Source organism: Lepisosteus platostomus, chromosome 3 (assembly GCF_059453375.1).
Source record: "Lepisosteus platostomus isolate fLepPlt1 chromosome 3, fLepPlt1.hap1, whole genome shotgun sequence".
NCBI classification, from domain to species: domain Eukaryota; kingdom Metazoa; phylum Chordata; class Actinopteri; order Semionotiformes; family Lepisosteidae; genus Lepisosteus; species Lepisosteus platostomus.
In genome coordinates this window covers 35,168,303-35,188,704 of record NC_142613.1, presented here as the reverse complement: position 1 = coordinate 35,188,704, position 20,402 = coordinate 35,168,303, and the positions used below count along the sequence as shown (strand labels likewise).

The 20,402-nt window shown below is 37.9% G+C and overlaps 1 protein-coding gene across 4 annotated transcripts in view; it reads left to right on the top strand.

Annotated features, from left to right (window-relative positions):
- Window positions 1-265: 265 nt before the first annotated feature.
- asxl2 (ASXL transcriptional regulator 2) overlaps window positions 266-20,402 on the top strand; it is a 130,735-nt gene continuing 110,598 nt past the window's right edge. Inside the window, exons 1-2 of one of the 4 annotated variants that reach the window (XM_088625452.1) lie at window positions 268-521; window positions 4,763-4,901. Coding sequence is in view for 2 of the 4 variants with exons in the window: in XM_088625450.1 (XP_088481576.1) it covers window positions 465-521 (57 nt within the window). In the remaining 2 variants the exon portion in view is untranslated. Of the gene's footprint in view, window positions 522-645; window positions 936-4,762; window positions 4,902-20,402 lie in introns of those variants that run through there. The other 3 variants (XM_088625451.1, XM_088625450.1, XM_088625449.1) reach the window with 3 other exon arrangements.

Sequence of the window (20,402 nt, the reverse complement as noted above, 5' to 3'; positions counted from 1 at the left end):
ATATATTGAATAAACCAGCACAATTGGAGGGGGGAGAGAAAAGCATTAGCCTTATTTACTGTTAATGAATAGCACAGCAGTAATAATCATTAGGACATGCAAAAGTGTAACTTTACAGAGAGGTCTGGAAACCTGATCTCTTCGATACAGCAAGGGTCCCAGTGAGACCTGCAGCCAGTAACACATAATTGCTCTTCCAGTACTTCGGTGAAAAACGGAGGCGTCACTGCGGGATTTACTGTAAATGACAGCCCTGCAGCACAGCGTGGCTCAGCCTGCTCCTGCACAGCTGTCATTAGTACAGTAAGATGACGTCTCGCTCTTTCGGTCACATGACCAGCTCCTTACAGTAAGAACCCAATATGGCAGCAGCAGCAGCCCCAGCACTGTAACTACAGCAACATTTCCACAAATACAGCAACACAGGCACTAGATTGGCCCGTAATTACACCCTGACCGCAGGCATGAGGGAGAAACAGAAGAAGAAGAAAGGGAGGACCTGGGCAGAGGCTGCCAAAACGGTAAAATTACAGGTTTATTCAACGTTTGTTTTGCTGTTTTCACTGGCCAAGCGGCTCTGTGCTGTCTGCACTAGTGCAACTAGGTGTTTATGAGTTCATGACCCGCTGGTGCAAATGGTTTATTGCGTATAGCCAGCGCAAGGCCTTGTTGTTGCCGTTCAGGCCACGGAAGTGCATTTTCTTATCGGCTTGTTTATTCGTGCACAGTTAAGAAGCAGCGGTGGTGCTCGACAAGGTTTGCTCTGGGTCAGGAACTTTGGAGGTCCGGGGCAGGGGCTGGTTTTCTCGAGCTGTCCGTGTTTATGCGCATGACATTGACTCGATCACGTAGACAGGTTACAGGCTGGACGCGAGTGCCTGACGCCTGTCGGCTGTCGGGACCCAGAGTATGCAAGGAGCACAGTTTTAGACTCGGTGCGTTACCGTAAACAGAGAACTTTCTTTTTCAGCGCAGCCGTCAACCTGCAAACGTCGTGCAGTTTTTTTTAACGAATACTGCAACAGTGCAAACAGCAGCCAAGAAGTGTTTTTTAGTCGCTGGAGCGCGAGTCCTCAATGAAATGGCAAGCAAATCCCTAAGAAATACGACTTGACGAAAATAACAAGAGCGCTCTTTTAAAACTCGTACACTAACAGCCAATAGAAAAGTAACACATAGATTACCTGTATCTGTAGAAATATAGGTTTTGTAAAGAATCGGGACATTTAAATAGAAACCTGCAGATGATTTTTCTTAAGCAGTGGTATACAAATTACTGTCTTTACAGTAGTAGTAATTCATACCTGTTTACCGTATGATTAAAAGTAACAATGTTTAAGTAACCTTTTTAGATTGTACATTATAAACAACGTGATTATTTAATCAGGCAAACCCAGTTGTTCTTTTTTGGTAATTGAAGTGAGTGAAGTGTTTTCTCAGATTTAATGCAGCATAATGCTTGAATATAACATGGTACTTTATCAAATTTTAAAACTTGGATCTAATATACGTAAATGCAGTTAATTACATTTTGTTATTTTAAGTCATCAGGGCGTGCCCCGTTTTCCCTCGGCCACAGCCTTGACGCTGTGGGTATTCCACAGGTGACTTGCAAAGGCTCTTGGGAGACGGTAAACCACAGGATCATTAGGGCACACAGCTGATGCTTAGAGATTTTGCTAAGGGACGGTTCTGATATTTAAGTGTATTCCACCCTTGTTCCCCTGGAGATTGGCATTGCTTAAAGATTAAATTCTGAAAACAGACTTTGAGTAGTAACTGCGCTCTTCTTCTTCTATCCTTGACACACTCTCAGCTTCTTTGCTCTGGAGGTTTTTCAAGTCTTAGCTGAACAGTAATGTTGATGACAATTGATCACAGAAGCAGAAAAGTCCGATCCAAAGCAGTAGACAGTCCTAGTCAGGCGGATGACCGTTATGTAGTGAAAATATTAAGGCTGTGACATTACAGTAAGTCAATAAGATTTTAAGTTACAGTTTGTCACTTACATTTGTGTTCATTTAAGAGGAGTCTTGATTGTCATTGCAAATAATCCCATAGCTCAATTGCTTTGACACTGTTTCCCTAAGATATTTTTCTCTGTTATGTAGCTTAAAGCTTTTTGTTTTTCTTTATGGTATCTGGGTATTTATTTCCTGTACCATCTTAAGCAATGGACTGTTATTTTTATTTTTTTTTTAATATTTCTTAGATAAGTAACATAGCCTTTAAACTGCTTTTTAAAAACCTGAAGCTTTCTACAAGTTTCCTCACCTACACTGTAATAGCCTAATTACAACTGAATTTGATAACACAATTTCACATTTACAGTCAATTTCAATTACAGTCCTTTCTATTGTACAGCATATGGGATATGCACTAAATCATATGGCAGTTCCAACTTTTTAACAAATAATTTCTTTCATACGGTTAACAGTAACAGTACTGGGCAGGAAGCTTTGGGCATAGCTGACAATTTAACTCAAAGTTAATGAACAATCTGATTCTTGTTCCCAAAATCTATTTATGAAATTGCCTTAGCATTGAACAGTTGTAATACCATCTCTGTTAATTTAATTTGACCATGATCCTGATTCCCCTTGTCGTGGCTGGCATTGGGGACTGCTTTGGAGTGGAAAACAAACTGTAAAATGGATAAGGTTTAGTAATGCCATATATTTATATTTTCCAGTTTCATTGAAAGTATTTTAAAATTTGGACTTTACTGCTCATATTATAAGCCGACCCTCTGAAACCTTTGTAACTGAAACCAGAGTTCTTCTAGCGTGCTGTGTCCCCTGTAGCCCATCCATCCATTTTCTAACCACTTTTATCCTCCTGATGGTTGCAGAGGAGCCAAAGCCTATCTAGTCAAGCCAAAGGCAAGATACATTCTGGATGGGACACCAGTTCATCGCAGGGCAATCACACACACACACACACACACACACACACACACACACAGACAGATGTTAGTCCTGATCCCCCCCCCCCCTCTAGTCCCTTTAGTTTAATTACATATTCCGTATATGTCTTGATCATGAACATCCTAACTTGGACTGGAGCTGTTGTGCATTTAAAAGGAAGTTTATTTTTCTTTTCTGTGAAGAAGTATTTCAGTCTTTCTGCTTTGTAAATTCAGTCTACTTTTTTAATTTCGGTGTATTTTTAGTTCTCGTGAAACATATTTCACAAGGTACTTTCAATTCAACCATGTCTCTGTAGAAAGCAAGGTAGAGCGCAGGTGGCAGTGCTATTTTGGGTTAATCTAATGCAACAGAAACTCGTTTTACTAATGGTCTATTCTGAATTTGTATGCATGTCACTGGGGATTAAAAACATTGAGAAATGTATACTTTAATTTGTCACCTAAAGAACCTTTGCAAAACATAGGAGTGGGCCTCTAAGTCATAGGCCTGCTGTTTACTAAAAAGTTTTCCATGATCATGAATCAACATGTCTGGGAAAAATAGAAACAAATGTGACTTAAGTGTTTCTAACTAGAATTATTTGTCAGTACGTACTCGGGTATGGTTTGATTAGCTTTTTAGAGGACCACAGAAGTTGGTTTGCTGTTATATATGATAAATGAAATTTCTCTTTGAAGGTAAGGGAGAGTTGAAGGTAAAGCCCAACATAGCAATAAACATTCTTCTGCAAAAACTGTTAGGAAAATTATCATTAGAGATATGGAATGTTATTTGGGAACTATTTCTGCTGTATTGCACAGAGAAGAGAGGCACTACACTGCAGTAACTGTCAAATAAGGAGAAAGCACTGAATTGAATGGACAAGGGAGCATATTTGTTAGAGGTGCTTAAGAAGCTATAGAAGTCACCAGTGTCACATGACCAATGATTCACACTCGTCCCTTTTGATTGGCCAAAAGTAAATTGCTCCATGAAAATTATTTTCAAAGTTGATGCCAGGTCTATTCCAGGAAATGTATTTCCTTCTTTCAGGGAATACAGATGCAGTACACATACAGGAAATATTGTATCTGGAAGCAGCATGCTAGGCTTAATCTAAAACTGGCTATGCTATGGAAAGAACTATTTTCATATCATATAGATCAAATGCAAAACCTCTGCTTATTTCTCTCAAAGAGCTGCCTTGCTTATTCTGTGAAGTGTTAATAACCTCGACCCTTCCAGCAATTACTGTGACAAGCAAGGCCTGTGCTATGGGCTTCTGAAAACTCAATTTGTCTGACAACAAGGGTTGAAAAAATGCTAATAATTTTCAGTATAATGAAATAGTAACATATCAGCTGCATTCTTTTACTTCTCTTGATATAGCTTCCCTTCCTGTCCTTTACATTTCAGCCCCAGGTGGCTGCTCTTGACCTCGGAGAGCCCCAGTCCAGCAAGATTTACGGTTAAGCAGTCATTTATCAATCTAGAAAATATCACTGAGCAGTTAAGCAGGTGAATGGTTCAATTAAGTGATTTGGAGATCACTTAGTACAAGAATTCTAATGACCATCATTCCTTAATTACCAAAGTTATCTTGAAGGGGAAATCTAGAGGTAGATTTTACAATAATTAAATTAATACTCATTAATTTAAATAAAATAATTAATTACTTTTCATTCTTTTTATTGTTACAGCTTTAGGTGACGTAGAAGTGTCTCTTAGATTTTAGATAAAGTTTGTGACACTGGGAAGAGAAAATATTTCTAACCAAAGGAGAGAGGATGTTTGCTGAGGTCTGGGGGGGGCTATAGCAGAAATGATAGTAAAGTTTATCTTACTATGCCTAGGCAAGATGTGGATTAATGATTGAAAAGGAAGGCAGGAGAGAGAGAAAAGAGAAAAGAGGGGAGGAAGAAGGAAGAAACAAGGAGAGCAGGGAGAAGGGAGAGGAGTCTGCAGGAGTTGGGCCTCGGAAGTGTGCGCCAGGTGAGAGCTCCTACTTCATGATCTTCCAAATCAAACCTGACTGGAGCTGAGTATTTGAACCTTGTTAGAGAGAGCATGCTATTCTGTGTTTAGGGAACTTGAGTTTCCTGGGTAAAAGATACCCCAGTTAGAAACATTTTTTCTGATTAGGATGTATTTTATGATAGGGATATAGGCTCTTGTTTATTTTGTGGTATCAGAGAGAGAGATTTAACTGCTGGTTGCTTTGTATTTAGTTAGAAGGCAGCTCCTCTGTTGTGTGGCCTCTGTAGGCATACTGTATTAAGAGTTTAGTGCTTAATAGCAGTATGGGGTTTTCTGGGTGACCAAAATGTTAGGCCGCTGAAATGCCTTGTTTGTAAATACTGTATATGTAACTTGTGTGTTGTATGTTTTATGTCTTGTGTAGTTTATTGTAATAAATATTTGTTTTAACCAAATGTGCCTGGGTTATTAATCCTCTCAACAAATCTGTGCCAGAGAATAAAGAATTCACGTGCCTCTAGTTATACCAGCTGCTCGGGTATATGGTTAGAAATCACGTACAAGTTGGGGGTTATGAATAATTATTTCACTTACTGACTAAGCCGCTTGGTCAATTCCTGATTTTTACCAGTTTTGTAAAATATCTGTCCAGCCCCATTTGTAACAATATAGATGTATCAACAGCCCAACTACACAGCAGGAGGAGAAGAAAGAGTTTGCTTCACTAACTAAATTAAGGAATAACTTTGAAAAAGCCAGATTGTGTAAATCTAGAGTGGAATTAAGTCAAAGTAGAATTTACTCAGGACACAGGGATAAACAACCCTCTTTTTGCGATCAGTGCCATGTGATCTGTAATTATCAAGTAATCAGGACCTCTAATTTACATCTAATCAACATCTGCATTCCTCCTTCAGTGCTGTGTACCCGGATACGTATTGGAGCATTGCTTTGGAAAAACTGGTAATAAAATTAAAGAAACTGACAATTTCAAATAATTTATTTTTTAAGAAACTTCATTACATTTTTAAATTCTCTCCTTTGTCAATTTAATGAAGTGGGTCCCCGAGTAGAAAATGTTTTAGGATCCTTTGGGATCAAAGTTTTACATACAGTTTTGTCTGTCTGCTAATGTTTGAACTTTGGAGCTGGCTTTTGTCTTTAAAAAGTTGAATTCATGGGAGGAGTGCTACTCTTTTTGCTTTGGAAAGTGAGCCCAGTCATGACAATGGAAGACAAGAAGGGTGTGGCTTCTAGCACTGTATATTTCAACGTACAGCCAAGTGTTGTTACTGTTAATATGGTGTAATAACCTTACATATTCTGCCAATCCTCCATTACTGAGTAATTTCATGAAACTAAATCCAAGCAATTCATTTAGTCTAAAATGTAAAAGAAAAAATTGACAGCAGCTTTGTTTACCACATTGTAGTCTGATCCTGTCAGGTCTAAGACGCTAAGCAAGGCCGGACATTGCCAGTATTGAGATGGGAGATCTTCAAGGAAAACCAGGTCCAATGTCCCAGTATGGTGACCAGGGATACTGGGTATAGGAGGTTCCATCCTTCAGCTGCATCATTAAACTGAGGTCCTGAATGTTTGGTTATGAAAGGATCCTATTGCCCTTTTCAGAAGAATGGGGGTTTTACCCCCAGTATACTGGCTAAATTCAACTCTGGGTAGGTATAGTCTGAGCCCCCTAAAGTTCTTCCTTATTTCATATGATGAAATTTCTCACTGCATTACTACATTATGGAAGAGTCTAGGTAAGGAAATTCTCAGTTACCTGCTTTCATGTCTGAATTATCAGGATCATCATGATAATCAGCAGAATAAGTAAAATATGTCAGAGGAATTGTACCACATTTCAAGCTATTTAGCTGTACTTCGGCAGTGTGACATTGCTGCTACGTATCATGAAGTACAGAAAAAAAAAGTGTATTTTCTATGGCTATAGCGTGTTGTTTCACCTTGGCCTTACTGACTGTGGTGGCTGGGACATGTTCCAGTGATACAGGTGATGTTTAGTGATTGACCCCAATGCCTACAGTTAATCACAAGGACCATTTAGTGATTGCAATAATGATTTCAATTTATCTGTTTTGCAAAACACATGACAATTAGCCACAATACAAAACTATACTGACTGAAACTAAATATTAATATTGTCTATTTACACCATGTGCATTATATAATGCTGATATCCTGCAGCCAAAAATGCACATTAAACATATTTAATACATCGTACCCAAACTATATGTGGTAAGGGCACCTAGTATGACAATACCGTTTAAAGATTTAAAGAATAAAAACAGTCCAAGTCAATGTTTACTGCACACTAACAGCAGGTTTGGATATTTTCCATGAGTGAGCATGCACTTCTTGTCACATCGAATTATTAGATGTCCATCCTTAATAAACTTTGATTGTAAAAAAAAACAGTGCATTCACTCCAAATCAGAGTATCTTGTTTGATGCAAAGCATTTTTATTAAGAATGAATCATAAGAAGGACTTTTTGTTTAAAAGATCAGGTGGTGATGTGGTAACTTTGATAAAGGCTTAATATAAACACTCCCACTTCACAGTTAATGTATAAAGATGCATCCCTGACACATTGGAATAACTGTGAAATTTCAATTACAGAACGTGCCACAGCCAATTTTCCGTGAAGGGAGCATGAAGTTCATTATGAGGGCAGTATTCATAGTTGGAAGGATGAAATTCATTTAATGGAATGAAAGAAGCTATTGAAATGTTCATGTGTCATGTTGTTTCTTTGGGAGAAAGTCTAATAGAGAATCATGTGTTCTGATTCATTGAAGACATGACTGTTTTTCCTGAAGTCTAAACAAATTGGTGCTTATATTACAGCACATTGTCTTCCATTCAGTATGTGCAAATCATAAAAATGTAACATGATGACTGCATTAATTGAAAGCCTTAGTTAATTTTAAATTTGTTTACTTTATTAGCCATGATTACATGCTCTTATTGCTTAGTGTGTTGGAAGAAAACAAAGTAGTGAAAATTGCTTTTAAAATTATTTTCTGTTACCGAAAAGTGCTTTTTGGCAATTCAACTTTTGTGATTCTTTTGTTCTGTGGCACAGTGGAGCAGTGATTAACATTGCTGCCTCTCAGTACTGGGGGCCCTTGGTTGCTTTTTGCGTAGTTTGTAAGTTCTCCTTGTGTTCATGTATGTTTTCTCCAGGTGCTCTGGTTTCCTCTCACAGTTAGAGAGGTTAAGTTGGCTTCTGGAAAGTTGACCCTGGTGTGTGTATGTTTATATTTGTGTTTGTTTCCCTTTGGTGGACTGGCACTCCATCCTGGGCGATTCCTGCCTTATGCCCATTGCTTACTGGGATAGATTCTGACCCCTGCGAATCTGTATTGGATAAAACACCTAGAAAATTGATGGATGCATGATTCTTTCCTTGAAGTGCAGTACATAACATATAGTATTTACCTTGCAGACAGTGTCAAAGCTTGGTTTGTCTTGCTGACCTGGACGTGCAAATGGCTTTAATGACTTTGAAAGCATGCATTTCACCTGACTCCTGTGACACGATACAACGTAAACACCAGTAAATCAGTAAAGGACAGCCCATTCAGGCTAATGTAATAATTAGAGTTGCCATATTTTCTTAACAGATCCTTTCTATTGAAATGTCAGTTTCCCTGCAGATGTACAGCATGTCAACAAAAGAATGCTGGAGTAAGTAAATCTGATGTTATAAAGGAACACCTACAATTACTTTCAATAAAACCAACAATTTCAGCTAATTTTATGAGCAGGAAGACAGTATAATGAGCACACCATTAAATAACCACAAGTTTGTTTGTTTTTTCAGAACATTCTAAAGGCAGTCATGTTAAGGGTTGATGGAAACCCACAGTCAGAACACATACAGTACACCTCCACTCAATCCCAGAATGCCTCAGCTGTGTCCTCAAAGGACTCTTGTCACAATCTCCACAATCTCCCAGCATCGTCTTGTGACCCTATGGGGAGAATCTGCCAATTAGTGCTAATTGCAATGGTGGCTCTGTGGCATACAGTGCTCAAGAGCACTTCTTAAAGAAGGAGCTATGAAAGTCCTAAGCCCTTTTATGCTTATACATGATGACAACAATGCCTTTTTCTTTGCTGTAATTACATTATCCTCCATAATTTGGATCTTGACTTTCTGTTTTGAGAACACATTTGTATTATTCTTTTAAAAAAGAACAAAACGGCCATAAAACTAAAGTATTAAACTCATACAGTATGACAGGAATTTACTGGATTTGTCAAGAAGCAGTGTTCCATATCACTGATACAATTCATTATTTTAAAAGGAAAGAGTATCAACACAAGTATTTAAAATGTGTATTTCTACTAGACATTTTAATGCTAGTTACTTTGTGCAGATTGGGATTTTTCTTTCCTTAAAATCAAGAGTATAACCGAGTATAACCTTATGCATTACCTTCATGTGTCAAGCATTACCTTATCTTATGTATATTTAAAATACAGTATTCAATATAAAATGTTTCTTAGTTTCTAACAGAAAGATATAAAAGAGTTGGTAAAAACAAACAGAAACAAACAAAAAATATTTACCTCCCTATTTTTAGTTCACAAAAGCACACATACAGTTTTAGTTTTTATGTTTTAAATCATTCCAGGAATGTCTGATAATTTCTAATAATAACTCATAAATAACAATGATATTTTTTTGAATTAACAGTGGTGTGGTCTCATGTAGCTTTACTTGTAGGCAACATGCAAAATACATATACAGTATCATCACAACAACTCCAGTAAAGCAGAAAAAGAAGTACTAGAAGACTTCAGGAAAAAGAATCTATCATGCTGATATTCAAAGGGGTTAGACTTACACATTTAGTAGTAGACCTGTACGAAATGTGGCTGTTTCCATACAGTTTCCTTCAATCTGTTTTCTTAAATAAAGCATTTTATTTCATTACTCTTATAAACTGCATTGTTAGGAACCGTTTATCTATTATCGCCCGACTGCTTATAACTTACATGGGTGCATGGAAGTTAAAGTCATCTTGTATCACTTTTGTGGCGGAGCTGGAGTCTATCCTGGCAACCAACAGGCACAAGGCAGGCTCCACCACAGACAGGACACCAGTCCCCATCACAGGGCACACACAGAGAAAAACCCACACACATTTACACTAGGGGCAATTTTCCCTGAAGCCAATTAACTTACCAATATATCTTTGGACTGCGGGAGGAAATTGGAGCACCTGGAGAAACCCCACGCAAAAACATGGGAAAACATGCAACCCTCCACACAGATAACATCCCAGGAATTGAACCCAGGGCCCTAGCGCTGTGAAGCAGCAATGCTAACCATTGCACCACCATGCCATACTCTTTTAACATCTCCTAATGCTGTGGTTGCAAATGCTTTTCAATGCTTATTTGTGTTGGGGTATACCTGTTTTGTTTCTATAGAAATTAATGAATTACTGTTGGGACTTTCTAGCTGTTCATCATATTCTACAACAGTTTATTCCGGCAGTGGGTAACTGATAACCTTTTAAAAACTTCAGTATTATGAGTAATGTGGGCGTTGGTTTCCTTCACTCGTCAGTGGAAAATCCTTGGAACAGATATTGTTTTGTTTTGATTTTCCCAATTTAAGTTGGAAAAAAAGACTGCGCCGCTTCCTGTGCTAATTTAATGAAGTCAGTTGCGGAACACACACATAATATCATGAATGATTACCTCTATTCTGGCTCCACTCGACGAATAAAAGTAGATGCAATCATTGCTGATGTGTTTTTAATGTAATTGTCATGCAGGGAGTCTGAATATTCTTCATGCAAGTAATATCCAATGTAAATGAGGGTCTCCTAGCAAGATAATACAATGTTACCTGCATTATTTAAGCAATGTGATACATCTTATTAAGTTATGTGATACATCGTTAATCATTTGACTGAGATTCTTCCCTGTCTATGTGACTTCATGCAACAAAAATGAAATAATTTCAAAATTATGCAGGTGTCAAAAAACACTTGTACCGCCTTTTGTCAGAATGTAAGGTGTGTTGATATTGGTGTTCAAGTAAAGACTTTTACTGACAAAGTCAATAGGAATGACTTGGATTAATGTAAGAACTGACATAATGGGACATTAATACTGTATGTATGGTTTCAAAAGTTCTTTTGTAGTGCCACGGATATCTTATACTTTTCTTGCATAAAAAGGTGCCTTTTTCTAGAATCACCTACTGTCTTACTGTACATCTTCAAATTAATTCAGATTAGTTTATTTGCTTGAGACTTACTCATCTGTTGCACATAAATGCATGAGAGAAGGACTGCATTTAGTTTTAATGATAAAATACAATGAGCTAAAGACTGAGAAAGGGAAAAAGTAGCAAGTTCTACAAACTTAGTTCAACAAATGGTGAACCAATTTCCTCTGTCACCTTGAGGTAGGAGAAAGACACACAGCATATGAAAGTTAACTAGTTTCTTTCAGATTCTCCAACTTAATATGCACAAAACATAGGAATGTGACATTTAGATATAGCCATATTGCATGGAAAACTGCAGTTTGCAGACAATACAGTTATTCAAAGGAACACTCAGAAACAAAGTACAGGTAAGGTTGTAGGATGAGATTTTTTTTGTTTTTTAAGTTGTATGTTATTTAACTTGTTGTTGCTGCTGCTGTTCTGTGTCTATGTTGTTGGTGATTCCTTTAATGCCTTTGTATTGGAGCACACATGCAAATAAGCATTTCATTGCACTTGTGTATATGACAATAAACTGAACTGAACTGAGATGGACTGAAACTCTCAATACTGCAAACCATTTTTTAAATGAACTTGACTTTTGTATTTAAACCTTTCTTATACAATAAGTCAAGGTCACCAAAATTCTTTTTTTGAAGTAGAGAGAGTTTAAATCCAGCTCATCCTGTTACGTTTTTTCCTGGACAGCACCTCAAGGTATTTGCCCTTCCTTTTGATTTTTCAACAGTAATCAGGTGTTGCATTGAATTATTGGGGATGATGTGGTAACTGTTTTTATGAGAGTCTACACGATAACTGAATACTTTGCGTAGTTTAGCACAGGATGATTAGGCCTTTTGACATTGAAGTATAACTGATAGACAGTACTGAGTGTGTGACTTCTCAAAACAGCTGGACATCAGAATATGCAGTCTGTGCTGGTGTTTGAAGTATTCCTGTACCATGCACAGTATGTCCTTTTGCATTCTGTGTTTAAATATGTGATAGCCAGCCAGCAGCCAGCAGCCAGCAGCCATATTCCCCTGCAACTCACAACTGGCAGCCCACTGAAGCTAAGCAGGTGTGAGCCTGGTCAGTACCTGGATGAGAGACCTCCTGGGAAAAACCAAGGTTGCTGCTGGAAGTGATGTTAATTGGGCCTGGTGGTCTTACCCTGCTGTCTGTGGGTCCTAATGCCCCAGTATAGTGACAGGGACACTGCACTGTTAAAAGGCCCTGTCCTTTGGATGTGATGTAAAATCAAGGTCCTGACTCTCTGTGGTCATTAAAAATCCCAGGGCATTTATTGAAAGGAGGTGTCCTGGTTAAATTTCACATTGGCCTTTACCAATCATGGCCTTTTGATAATCTCCATCTATGCATTGGCTTCATAGATGGAGATTATCAAAAATGGCAACATCACTCTGTTCTCCTCCTCACTGATAGCAGATGTGTGGTGAGCATTATGGCTGCCGTCGCATCATCCAGATGGGGGCTACACATTGGTGGTGGTGAAGGGGAGTCCTCATTACCTGTAAAGCGCTGCGAGTAGAGTGTGCAGAAAAGTGCTGTATAAGTGTAAGCAATTATTATTAAATATGTTGTGGCATTTATGATAATGCAAGACATTGGCTGTGCTGTACTTGCATTATAAACACACCTTTAAGATGACTGTATTGTAGAGCAGACATCTGAGTTTGTTTTGCTATGTGGATGGTTATCCGAATAAACCTGCTTCGAAACTGCTCTGGACTGTGCTGTGTTTTCTCACATCCTTGCACCATCTGTTTTCTAAGAGAAATCTAGTGAAATCAACCACTTCTAACATAAAACGGAAAAATTCCATACCAAAGCCATAGGGGCTCATCAGCCCACAGTTTATCCTGAGCTTTATACTGAAATAGTATACTAATAATATATTATATAGTGATAAAAAATTACAGAACATTCAAAACTTTAGATTTTTAAGAATTGTACATAAACTACAAAAACACTTAAAAAATAAATGCAGAAAACAGAAGCTCTTTGAGAGAAAACTTTCCACACTGGTCTATAGAAATAGGCTGGCATCCCAAATGTTTAGCACAGTCCCGTTCCTGGAGGACCACACACTTGCTGGCTTTTGTTCCAGCCAACCTTTCAGTTGCACCCTTAATTAGCACAGTAACAGGGTTCATTTGACTGCTTTCACATTGGAGGTTGCCTTTTGCCGTTTGCTTTTCACAAAGTAAAATCCCAAAATGTCTGAGTAGAAGACAAAAAACATGAACATATTCCAATCAAGAAACTTTCAATTGAGGCTTTAAGTTGGCAATTAAGCTGGGTTGGTATAAAAACCAGCAGGTTTTGGGGCCTCCAGGACAAGGATTTGGAACCTCTGCTGTAGGGGACTATTACTTTTTTTTCTTCTTGGTTACGTTTGGAACCTGAATTAAGCTGTATTCATACCAGCCATTCGAATTTCCGGCTGTACAACAGCTTCTTGCCTGTGTCTCTGCCTGCCTGCCCTGTTTACTTACTAGGCCCTACACGACTGCTGCCAGTCATCGACTCTCCTTAGTCCTGCACCTGTCTTCTGCTGCGTAAGGATCTGGGATGCTTGCCCCCTTCAGGTCTGGGTAGCAGTCCATTACATGTGCACGTTAAACCAGGATTAAAAACACTGCCAGGAAACATGCCCACTTTCAGGAGAGGACGTCATCCAATCAGTATATCCAGAGGCTGGAATAAGTCAGCGCACTTTTACTCAACATCTGGAAATTTGTTAAAATTCTACTGGAGACTTGTGGAAAATTGTTGATGCTCATAATCTGCATGTTTTCTAACTCTCAGCCTAAAGCAGTGTGTATTTAAATAAATTCGAAACCCTTGCATATTTTCAGCATTGCTTGTGCTAATTTGAGATATGCTTGCTTCCTTTTCATTTGTGTTTGCCTGAAAAAGTTAAGAATAGTTTAAAATACTTTCTATTTTTTGTCTGTGTTTTACAATTTACTACTTGCTTTCTCAGAGCAATTTTTCTTTATTTCTCTCCTAGATACCCTTCTCCACACTTTTGCAGCGCTTCTATTTTTTTTCTGTTTTATATTTTAATTTTGACCACAGAACAAATGCAGTTAAGCAATACATTCTGAAAGGCATTAAAACACTACAAAAATATAACACTAGAACCTGTAACACTTGCTGAATTTTTCAATGCCTCACATTATCTTACACCGATCCACAATCAGAACAGACCAAAACATTTCTAATTTATAAGAAATTATAAATGTATACAAATTTCTGACACTCGAAGAAGGCTTCACAGCTGAAATGTTGTTTCCTTTTTTTCTCTTTTCAGCATGGAATAAACCTTTACTTGTTCCTTTGCAGCCTACGCATTCTAACGCAGCTACCCACCTAAACTACTTCAGCGTACTTCCGCTGCAGTCCACTATGCCTTCCTCCAGATCTTTTTCTAGATCTCTTCGTTGTTCCTTCTCTTCCTCTCTGGGCTACTTGCCCCCCCCTCGTGCTAAACCGGCATTCCATCTCTTCACAATGATCTATACAAATTTGAGTATTTTTTTAATTACTAATACATTTCTTAGTTTTTCTGTGCTCTTCTTCTTGTCCTGTGACACTATACCCTTCCACCTTTCTCCAGAGGACCATCATCATGGAATTACAGAGAGTTTCCCTTAATCTTACCACACACCATGACAGTCATATAAAGTAATATTTTCATTTTTTTGCACATGAAAACTATTTAATGCATTTTAATTCCGGGCTATAAGATAATAAAGGGTGAATATTTTGAAAGGAGGTGTTGACTTACAGGCATTATACTGTAGATAACAGGGATTCTGTTTTTCAGTAGTTTGTTTTTAAAATGTACTGTTTGTAGATATTTTAAAATCGGTATTTTTATGCTGCTTTTGTGCCTTGGGATGGTTTTGCATCCACTCTCATTACAATTATGTTTATGTTGTATTAAAATACAACATACATACTGTAAGTCTGGGTATGCATGTATTTCACATTGAAGGTCAGCATTCTTAATCCACATCAAAAACGTTTTGCTACAGCTGAATCATTAGAAAACAAGCAGTAAGTCATAGTCACTCATAATAATAGTGAAATCATGCTGTATAGACTGAGGGAAGCCACTTCCTTTGACACCTATTGGTGGGCTTTTCAATTTCATTTGTCACTTGACTTTTCACTTGCAGAAAAAATAAAATCTTTCACATTCTATCAATCCTCTCAACTGAGTTATTTCTGAGACCTTTCAATGACGGCCAGAATATCGAGGAAAATATTAATAATTCCTGTGTATAGAATGACTGTACGTGGGTAGAATGAGTGTTGTGTATGATCTGTGAAGGCATTATGAAGCAATTGAGAACCATGAGTCACAGCACCTGTTTGATACCATGTCATACATCACTCAGTGAACTGCAGTACTGGTCCCAAGACCTTGTAGGATTAAGACTGTAAAGCTTTGAGATATCTGCAGAAAAGACAAGAAATGTTTGTCACATCTTGCTCTCTAATGCATCTAACCTTGATACAAATGGGTTAACGAACAACTGTAGACAGAGTCAGGGAACATATGTGTTTGTTTGTGAATGAAGCATGATTAAAATCTTGTTAGAGATTGTTAGTTTTCTTCAAAGGCAACCCCAGACCCCAGTAGCACTTCTGCAGCAGCTCACTGGGGCCTGGAAGGGCATTTCCCAATGTCCGATTCGATTTCCAATTCAGTCAATGCTACTCTGTCACTGCAGCAGGAATTGGACATAACTGGCAATGAAAGTGTAACATTATCACACTAATCTAGGAAAGATTTGCTCAAACGGGTCACATTTCATGTGTAATGAAATTGGAATGAAATTAAATGTACTTGACAGTGTTGTAGAATACACGTCATGGGCTTTTGAGAACAAAATGGCTTTCTGTTGTACATTAAAATATTGGACAACGTTATAGCATTTGAGGTGTTTTGTATGTTTCATAGCAGAAGACTGAGAGACCTTCTCTTTTAATATCCATTGCCAAAACCACAATCAAATAACAAATAATGTAAATAATAATAATGTAGTGCTGTGTTCGAGAACTTGTGTTGACAGAATGCAACAATGAGCAGCTCACAGTTTTTGTTTGGTTTTATGAAGTTAGGCCTGACTTTCACAACCACAGCACTGCCAACTGTAAAGATGTGAAAAAGAACATTAGAGACCACCTAACAATAATTTTCACCCTCTCACTTACAAATGGTACTCCACCCCCAGAGAAATGTTACAGAGAACAGAATCATGGAGTTCCTAAATAGGTTGTCAAAGCCTCATTAACAGTACTCAAACCTGTGTATGACATGCTTACAGGATAGGGTAAACTAAACACATTCAATCACATCCTAAGCTACACACAAAACTTTATTTGAAATGTAACTGCTATTTCTTCTCACAGCAAGCAGTTCTGTGAAGAAGACATGTGGAGTTTTTCTGGACAGGATTTCAAGAACTACTCATTCTGTAAGCCATGTGTCTTTGGGGTGCTTGAAGTGAAATGAAAAAGAACAAAGCTGAACACCTCTGTGATATAATTTGATTCAGTGTGTAGGACTACAATCCAAAAAGCCTTTCATTTCACTGCTAAAATGAAAGGTAGTCCACAAGAAGTGTGCATGTGTTAATCATCTACAGTATGCAAACAGAAGGCAGGTGACCATTTCAGGCTGCATTAATTTCACCACTCACTTCAATTTTCATTGCAACACACACTAACATCTGATCATAAAAACATACTAAACAATGAATACCTTGTGACATGCATGAAAATATTAAGAACATGAGGAAGGTTATAATTGAGAGGCAGCCATTCATCTAGCCCATTTGGTAGGTACAGTACATTAGTAGTAGGTTAGCTATCAGGATCAGCTACAATGTCATGACTGGCTTGTTTGTTCCAAGCTTCTCCCATCCTTTGTGTAAAGAAACACCTCCCAGTTTCCAATTGTTTTTTTTCCTGTGGCTCGTATTTCACTGGTAATTCTGAAGAAGGCCACTGGCTTCAGTTTGTCAATGGTCAATTCAAAATGAAGATTCTGAATACTTGGATTAGGAGCCTTATTATACTTCTCTGTTCAGGATTGGAAGTATATCAGCGCTTTATTTTATTTTTTTTGCATTGTGGTGAGCAAAACTACACAGTATTCTAAATAAAGTCTTATTAGTGCATTGTACAATTTTAGCATCCATTCATTTTCTAATCCACTTATTCAAAACAGGATCGCAGGAGAGCTGGAGCCTTACCCACAATGGACACAGTGGGGTAGAATGTAGAGTTTTATCTAAGTATTTTTAGCTACCTATTTTATCTAAGTATTTTTACATTTATTTTGCAGCTTCTAAAGTGTGTGATAATCCTTCTGTTTTGGTCTTATCTATGAACTTGACTAGTTTACTGACTTTACTGGAATCTAGATGATTGATGGAAATTAGAATGATCTGCTATCTTCTTTCACTCTAACAATTGGTAAAAGACAACTGGTCATGTGACACTTGTGGCTGTCAACCTCCGCTACCGAGGAGGAGAGCAGCAATAAGGAGCCGACAACTGACCTGACAGATGGACTTGCGGACTTGGTTTTTGTGAGTCTTGGAAAGTGTAACGTTTGAGAAAGACTTTGATTTTGATGCAGGTAATTAGCACAGCTGCCCGGTTGTTTATAGAGAGGATTTGAGTTTTGAGAGAGGATATAAGTTTAGTTAGAGCTCAGACAGACCAGCGGTTTATATACTGTATATTGTTATATTATTTTAGATTGTAATAAAACATTTAAAACAAAGCCTGGAAAATCTGTGCACATTAATAGCAAAGGTGTTTATAGGGTTTAAGTGTCCAGATTCTCGGAGCTATAAGAAGCTGGGGTCTTTCGCATACACTGTAGTGTATAATCTGTTTTGTTTATTACTGTTGTTGCCTGTTCAAATCATTCTGGCAAGTTACTTAAGCAAGACCCACCTTTTCTTACATTCATATGGGTGACATTGTAGTGTAGTTTCTATTAATGTTTCCATATTTTCCTCCATCCATCCATTTTTTAACTGCTTCATCCAGTTAAGTGAACATACAAACTCTGCATAGATAGTACCTCATTTAACCCAGGGTCCCAGGGCTTAAAGGCAGCAATTATAACCACTGCACTATCATGCCACCCTCCATAACCTTATATGTGACATTTTGGTCTATAATTATTTGGTATGAGTTTGTCCCCTTTTAGTTGTGCACAGCATCACTTGAGTAACATGTTTCATTGAATATAATTGGTGGGATACCATTGGGCCCTGGAGGTTAACCTTGAGTGCTTCTAGTATGCAAAACACTGGCTTTTCCATGTTTATTCTATTTAATACAGAACTTTGTCCTCCTGCTGCCTGAGGCATGTTGTTGACTTATAGAACACCTTTAATTCCATCCTTCACTGTCCATTTGCTGTTGTAGCACTGAAAGAAAGTGTTATTCTTTATTTTAGCCTCAATAACAATATTCCTTTCAATCTCCATTTGCTTTTATAGTATCCTTTTTTGTATTGACAGCTTTTCCATTCAGAAGTATATAACAGTCACACATCAGTCATACAGGCAGCATTCTTATGATGAGTAACCTAACAGCTCATATAGAATTTTCTGTTATAGCAGCCAACCCGTTACTGTGTTATTATTTCTACTGTATAATTATTATTACACCGTATATTGTTTGTGGTATATTACTCCATGATGAGTCAAAACAAATACTTGTAAAAGTGCAGAAATACAATATTTGGAATTTAGTGTCCTTCCTTTGCAATATTTATTATCCTGCTTCTTGTTTGCCTTCTAAATAATGGCCATGTCTGCAAAATATCCATTCAGTATTGTGAATCACATTCAGTCATGTGAAAAGTTTTGTCTGTGTCAGATGTCTGGTAGCTCACATTCAGACATTTCCCATCTCGGGAGCTTTTGTTTTTCTTCCCGGACTGAGCTCTTTATCTTGAAATTGCATTCACTGCTATAGAAGATAACCCCGGTGGTATAAAGCCGAAAAACAAGACTTTTTAATAAATACAAGATAAATGTGACAGATACTGAAAGGAAATTCAAAAAACAAAGATTATTATTGGCTTTAGGCCATTTTGCTTTTTCTGTTTGGTCCACTTTGGTTCCAGTAGGGGGCAGAAAGAGAAAAAAAGAACAGTAAGAGATTCAGAATGGTAAAGCTGGATTAAACATAGCACCACAGAGCCAATTCAAGTCACTTTCTGCAACTGGGAAATAACATTTTGCAATTGTGGTATGAGTAGAAGAAAGAGTTTACCTGAGGTTGTTACATATATTAGAAGATTTGACTTGTTAGGAAACTTATATGTCCATACAATGGACTTACGTGGTACCAAACACCGACAACAACAAATATTACTTTCATTTAGTTTTTTTTTTGCCATTTTGCAAGGCTCAGTCCTGGTCTCTAAACTCTAGTCTTTTAGCAGGCAGCTATAGGTGACACTGCATGTGCTGGCATTTGAGCAACCAGAGTGTAGCAAGACAAACCAGCTTGTCATTTTTTAAAAAAAAGCAGAGTAAACAATCGTGTGGGTGTATCATCCAGTAACTAATTGAAATTATGCAGACGGTGTCTGTTTCTTTCTTCTTCTTGCCAGGTGTGCTCTTTCTGCCCCCTGTCCTTATTCCAGGCACAGCGCTCTGCTCCATTCTCTTTCCGCTGGTGGGCTGTACAGGAAATGCCCACTGCTGGCGGAGGCTGCTCTCCTCTGCTGGCCTGAATGTGACTGGAAGCTCTCTTTACCTTCTCCATATGTATGAAGAAGGGAGCTGTCACTTGTGAGAATATATAAATGCTAAGATTTTCATAGCTTTCAGCAAATGGAGGGGATTTGGTGCTTTCTTGTGAACCCCCCAGACAGCAGTGGTCTAAAGAGTATGAAATGGGATTAAGAGATTAATTGTGGAAATTACACCGTTTGCCACCCAGATTCTGTGTGCCTTTTTTTGCTGTTTCTATGACTGATTCCATGACTGGTGTCCCTGTTGCAATAATTGTTATGGACTCATGGTACTGTATGTGTGTTAGAATATCTTATACACAGACATATAATATATTTTTATCATCTTACTAAAGCATCAGTCCTCTTCCTGTGGTGATTACAACTGAAACACACTACCGCATTGTTTTTACAGTCCATGGAGATAAGGAACAACATCTCTGCAT